The following is a 6,593-nucleotide window of genomic DNA, read 5'->3' as shown; positions in this document are numbered from 1 at the left end:
AAGCGAACCTGAACAGGTGGGTACCTTACCTCAGAATCAGGCAGGTCAAAGTGATCTAATGAAGGACCAAGCTGGTAGTGATACAGAGGGTAAACTCCAAGCTTTTCCAGTACAGAAGGTACTTCCTAATTCAGGCCAGCCTAACAAGCATGAAACCTTTGCCTGGAAGGTGGTACAGGATCTGCAAACTAAGGTTGCTCAGTATGGATTGGGTTCTCCTGAGGTCATGCAGATTATTAGAGTACTGAATACTGATCTGCTTTCTCCATTTGATATTAAGCATTTAGGTCAGGTGTTATTTCAACCTGTACAATATCAAGTTTTTGAAGCTGACTGGAGAAGGATGGCTGAGAAGGCTGCAGCTGGGAATATGCAGTTGCGTCAAACTGATCCCAGATGTAGAGTTCCTGCAGATGCTCTCATGGGACTCAGTAACTATGGAGACCCTGATGCCCAAGCTGCCTGGCATCCTCAGATCCTTGAACAGGCTCAGAGGATTGGTATGGGAGCCTTATTAAAGGGCATAGACATGGCTGCTCCTAAAACACAGTATGTGAAAATATCTCAGGGGCCAAAAGAGCACTTTTTGTCTTTTGTGGAAAAGATTGCTGTGGCCCTTGAGAAGCAAGTTGAGGATGAGGCCGTGAGGCAGCTGTTGTGCAGACAGCTAGCAAGAGATAATGCTAATGATGAGTGCAGAAGGATTATTGATGCCTTGCCAGGGGAACCCACGCTTACACAGAATGTTGAAGCCTGTGCTAAGGTGGGATCTGTGGAGCATAGGTCTGCTCTGGCTGCAGTTCTACGGCCTCTTCAAGTAAATTCTGGTGGACAAAAAGGACAGCCTAAGACTGGGGACAAGCAGAAACAGATTAGGCAAAAGAATAGAAATAAGGAAAACGGGGGAATTGTTCTATGCAAGAGGTGTGGTAGGCCGGGTCATTCCTCAGACTACTGTCAATCTGCATATCATGTCGATGGTCGAGCCCTGTTACACCCAGGAAAAAATGGGCTGGGGGGCGCATGGGGGAATTGCGCCCAGGTACAAATGTTTCCCCAAGCTCCTCCGACACAGGCCTACTCAGCCAGCTTGCAGCCAGCACCCGGGCATCAGCTGGGGTGGATGTGCACACTGCAGCAACAGTCATCTTAGACTCCTGTTGTGTTCATAAGGTTCCCTTGGATGCATTTGGGCCCCTGGGACAGGGATTCAGTGCATTGCTTGTGGGCAGATCTAGTGCCACTCTTCAAGGGATCTTTGTACACCTAGGAGTTATTGATGCTGACTTTACAGGTCAGATTTGTGCTATGGTTTCCACACCCACCCCCCCGTTACTATTCCTGAAGAGACTAGAATTGGTCAACTTGTGCCTTTTAAGTCATGTGTTCCCAGGGCAGAACAAGGCAGTTGTGGAGATGGTGGCTTTGGATCTATGGGACCTCCTCGGGTCTTCTGGACTGCAGACATCTCCAGCAAAAAGCTGCAGATGATGCGTACTGCAATCCTGCCAGATGCCCAGTTGCCTAAGATCCAGCTCCGAGGTTTGATCGACACTGGCGCTGATGTGACAATTATCTCCTCCTCTGCATGGCCTTCCAATTGGCCTCTGGCCCCTGCAGGGTCGGCCATCGCAGGGTTGAGAGGAACCGCATAGAGCTATTTAAGCAAACGACCTGTGGTGGTGAAAAATGCAGAGGGGCAAACAGCTACAGTTCGGCCCTATATCGCTAGAGCTCTGCTTAACCTCTGGGGATGGGATGTGTTGGCAGCTTGTGGGGTGCGGATTGGGACAAATTTTTGGTGAGGGCCACTGTGCCGAAGGGTGCAGTATATCCTACGCTGCCTTTGAAGTAGCTAGTACACAAATCTATTTGGATTCACCAGTGGCCTCTACCAGAGGAGAAATTAGTTGCCCTTCGCCAGTTAGTCCAGGAACAATTAAAACAGGGACATCTTGAGCCTTCTACTAGTCCCTGGAACACTCCTGTTTTTGTAATTAAGAAAAAATCAGGGAAATGGAGATTGTTACAGGATCTCCGACAAGTCAATGCAGTGATGGAAATTATGGCGACATTACAACCTGGTATGCCCTCACCCACCATGATCCCAACAGGGTGGGAAATCCTGATCATTGATTTGAAGGATTGCTTTTTCACTATTCCTTTGCATCCTGATGACAAGCCAAAATTTGCTTTTTCTGTGCCTGCAGTTAACAATGACGAACCTGCGCAGAGGTATCAATGGAAGGTTCTACCTCAGGGCATGAAGAACAGCCCGACTGTCTGCCAATGGTATGTTGCTCAGGCTTTGTCTGGAGTCCATGAGCAATTTCCTGATGCATGCTGCTACCATTACATGGATGATACCCTGGTGGCAGTATCCACTCAAGATGAGCTGCTGAGGATACAGCCTCAGCTGCTCGCTGCTCTGCACTCTTACGGCTTGCAAGTGGCTCTGGAGAAAGTTTAACAGCATCCTCCTTGGAGGTATTTAGGAGTCAAAATTCTGGATCTGACCATACAAAACTAAGAGGTGCAATTCTCGGATTCTATTAAGACCTTGAATGATGCTCAGAAATTGCTGGGTATCATTAATTGGTTACGTCCTTATTTAGGGCTAACCACGGCACAACTTTCCATGCTTTTTAATACTTTTAAGGGGGACCCTGAGTTGAATTCACCTCGAAAATTGACTCCTGAAGTGCGACAAGTGCTGGAGGAGGTACAGTAGGCTGTTTCTGCTTGTCAGGTTTATTGAGTGGATCCCTCCATTGATATCACTGTTTTCATTACCATTCCAGATCTACATCCTACAGGTATCATTGGCCAATGGAATAAACAGTGGCCTCATGTTGCTGTGACCCAGCCCACTGCTGGGCTGGGACAGGGGAATGTCAATCAATTCAGGGCACTCCCTTGGGTAGAATTCCCCACCCAGGACAGTGAAAATGAGGGAGAGTCGATAGGTGGCACAGAGACCTAAGCCACGTCCCCCTGGGCGGCACCTGGGTCCAAACCGCCTCCCCCTATTCAGGAAAATTCTCTGTTACTCAGTTGTTCACTGGTTCTTTGTTGTAACTCCTGCCTCCCGGTTTCCCCCATTGGTTCTTGTTGAATTGTATCCTCCCCCTGGCTTGTAACTCATTGGTTGCCTTCCCTCTCCCCGCGGTTTTCAAACCCCCTATAAAACTGAGGGAAAAGCCTCTCGGCACCATTATGATTATTGCTATGTTCTGGTTGCTGAACTTCTGACAATAAACCTGTTAGAAGCCAGACCAGAAGCTCCTCTCTTTTCCTTTGCCTCTGGGTTAATGTGGGCCCAGACCATTGGTTCCCTGAAGCGCCTTCTCTGTAGAGGAGTCAGCACGTGTGCCCAGCCAGCGCCTTTCTGCTGCTGAAGCTGGTCCTGTAGGACGTCACAGAAGTAACACTGCGTTTTCTTCTGACTGAGGACATTTCAGAGCTCGTGGAAATGAGCCAGGGACAGCGTTAGCCCAAGCCTTTGCATATCCTGGAATGGGTTTTTTTGCCACATCAGCCAAAAAAGACAGCATCTACTTTGTTTGAATTGATTGCTTGTCTGATAATCAAATGCTGTCATCAGTGTTTGCAATTAATGGCAGCAGATCCTGTAACAATTGTTATTCCGATTTGGCAGGAATACTTTGAGTGGAGCCTTATGAACAGTGCTCCTTTGCAAAGTGTGCTGCAAAACTTTTCGGGACAGATTGCTTATCATCTGCCCAGCCACAAATTAGTGCAAATGGCAAAATCAACAAGCTTCACTTTATGACCAAAAATAGTCGGGTGGCAGTGAAAGGGCCCACCGTCTTCACCGATGGGTCCGGGAAAACTGGTAAAGCTATTGTTACCTGGAAGGAAGGATCTGAGTGGCAGGTGCTGGAAGGCCATGAGTCAGGCTCAGCTCAGCTGGTTGAACTGAGGGCTGTCACCATGGTTTTTCAGCAGTTCTCTCAGGTTCTTTTGAATTTGGTCACTGATTCTGCCTATGTAGCAGATACAACCCAACACTTAGATTGTTCACTTTTGAAGGAAGTGAATAATGCGGCTCTGTTTTCACTATTGAGAGCCTTGTGGAGTGCAATTCAAGCTCGAGTGCATCCATATTACATTTTGCATATTCGAAGCCATACCAATTTGCCAGGTTTCGTAACAGAAGGCAATGCTAGCCCTGACAGGCTAGCTAATCCTGCCTGGGTGGCGCCTCAGCCTGACAAAATTGCACAAGCTAAAGCATCGCACAGTTTTTTCCATCAAAGTGCGCATACCCTGCAGAAGCAGCTCCACCTAAAGCCAACTGAGGCTCGGAACATTGTCAGTGTTCGTGCTGACTGTCACGGACTCGCTGCACCTCTGCCATTGGGGGTAAACGCCAGAGGCCTAAAAGCCTTGCAGCTTTGGCAGACGGATGTAACACACATTCCTGAATTTGGCAGACTTAAGTATGTGTACGTGTCTATTGACACGTTCTCCTCAGCTATGTGGGCGTCTGCTCATACTGGGGAGAAAGGCCGCGATGTCATTTCCCATTGGAAACTCGCTTTCTCAATCTTGTGTGTGCCTTCTGTGAAAACTGATAATGGCCCTGCCTATGTCTCTCAGAAGACGTGGCAGTTTCTGCACCTATGGGGTGTAGATCATACTTTGGGTATTACGCATTCTTCTACTGGCCAAGCCATTGTTGAATGCACTCACAGCACTTTGAAGCATGTTCTGGAGAAACAAAAAGGGGGAATGCATGGAGAAACCCCACAGAGCCGACTAGAAAAAGCATTATATACAATACCACAAAATTCAAACAATCCTGTTATTTTGAACCATTTACTCTCATGGCAGTCTTCAGGTGAGACGCACCTGCCTCGAGCAAAAGTCTGGGTACAGGACCTCCTCACTAAGAAGTGGGAAGGCCCTCATGAGCTCATTGCTTGGGGTCATGGTAATGCTTGCGTTTCCACAGATACTGGGGTACGATGGCTACCTGCAAGATGCATTCGGCCTGACCTGCGGCACCAGCAGCAGAACAGGCAACCTCCAAGGCAACCTTCAAATGATGACCAGAATGTAGATCATTCAGCGAATGATCCCTCTGATGATGACCAAGATGTCGACCATCAGCCAGGTCCTTCTACAAGCAGAGACTGAATTTTAGAGATTGAACTTCAAATTTCTCAGGCTATGGAGTCAGAATGTTATGTAGAATGTTAGAGCCCTTAAGGCTATTCAGAATTAGTAAATGATGTAGAGCCCTTAAGGCTATTTAGGATTAATGACTGGACATATAGCTGGATTTGCTAGATATATTTCCCATGGCATTGCCGGAGAATCTCTCTGCCTACACTAAGTTAGTATCTGATCTAGATTTAGCTTGGTAACAGCCATTACCAAACAGATCCTTTTTGCTGTGTTTGTTCTCCTCGCTGCAAGGGATCCCGCAGAGGATTACAAACACTACCTTTTTGGTCTTTAAAACAAAAAGGGGGAATTGTAGATGCTAAGAGAGGTGGCAGAGAAATTTTTGTATTTTTACAGCTGCCTGTGAAAGTCTCCTTTCTCACGCTAACCAGCTGGGAAAGAGGTCTGTGTTTTGTAAACTATCTCACAAGTGCACAAGCTGTTTGTGCCTTTGTTTCCACACTGGGAAAAATATTTTGAAAATGGGTGATATGCCGTTCAGCCAATCCCTCTGGGAGGTGGATGGCCAAGCATCCAATGGTTTTATGCCACCCTTGCGAATAAAGCTATAAAGGCTGAATTATATAATTAAAGAGAGCCATTCTCTGGACTTTGAACCCAGTCCTGAATCCGTGTTGTTCTTTGCGCTGTCTTGGTACAACAGTGACACAGAGTAAAACTAAAATTCTAGATGCAGTATATTTTTCTCATATAGAAACGCTCTTAAATTCAGTTAGTAATGCACACTAATGTACTTAAAACTGAGGATATATTTCATAATTCTCAAACATAAAGGAATATTTGAAAGACTTGCTTATATTCTTGATCTGCTTAACAACATTGTGGATAAGACAGTGAAAAATAGCATAGCAGATCTGTACTGGTAAACTTTGATGCAACCCAGTAAGAAAGGTTTTCCTTATGGGAAAAGTAGAAGGTATATAGTGACTTATGTAGGGTTGCGTAACTGAATAAATGAATGGTTTATGATCTGGAAGGTTGAACGCAGGCACCTGACTTCCACACTGATCAATTATCCCTGTGCAGCACATGTGTCTGACACATCACTGTTGGGGTTTTAAGAGGTCTAGTTTTTTTCTGTTAAAGGAATTTTCCCCCCAAACTGTTACTAAGACAACAAATCCCTGGGTGCTTAAGAGAGACAAAAGACCTGGCTGCTCCTTTTGTTTCACCTGGGTGTGTGGGCAGTTGGGTCTCCAGCTTCGGACAGAGAGGAGTCAGCTTGCTTCAGCTGCTTTTCCTTGTGCTGGAAAGCCCTGGCCTGGGATCCCAAAGCCTCCTTCCCTGCCCCGCTGGAGGCCAGGCTGTGGCCGCCCTGCCCCGCCGCTGATTGGAGCCTTCGCTGGGTTGTAGCCGTGCTCGCCCTACCTGCCCCGACA

General features: G+C 46.9%; 2 protein-coding genes across 2 annotated transcripts; both read left to right on the top strand.

The window, feature by feature from the left end:
* The first annotated feature begins 175 nt into the window (after positions 1–175).
* On the top strand, positions 176–5,810 carry LOC108447451. Its single transcript, XM_017737480.1, has 2 exons — positions 176–2,292; positions 4,979–5,810. The coding sequence occupies exon 1, from the start codon at positions 227–229 to the stop codon at positions 1,151–1,153; it is 927 nt and encodes a 308-aa protein (XP_017592969.1). The 5' UTR covers positions 176–226; the 3' UTR covers positions 1,154–2,292; positions 4,979–5,810.
* Positions 2,299–5,810, top strand: LOC108447450 (endogenous retrovirus group K member 6 Pol protein-like). Its single transcript, XM_017737479.1, has one exon. The coding sequence runs from the start codon at positions 3,790–3,792 to the stop codon at positions 5,161–5,163; it is 1,374 nt and encodes a 457-aa protein (XP_017592968.1). The 5' UTR covers positions 2,299–3,789; the 3' UTR covers positions 5,164–5,810.
* Positions 5,811–6,593: the final 783 nt, after the last annotated feature.

This window comes from Corvus brachyrhynchos, unplaced genomic scaffold (genome assembly GCF_000691975.1).
Source record: "Corvus brachyrhynchos isolate BGI_N302 unplaced genomic scaffold, ASM69197v1 scaffold16, whole genome shotgun sequence".
Taxonomy (NCBI): Eukaryota; Metazoa; Chordata; class Aves; order Passeriformes; family Corvidae; genus Corvus; species Corvus brachyrhynchos.
The sequence above is the reverse complement of the archived record's forward strand: the minus strand, read 5'-3'. Positions and strand labels throughout refer to the sequence as shown.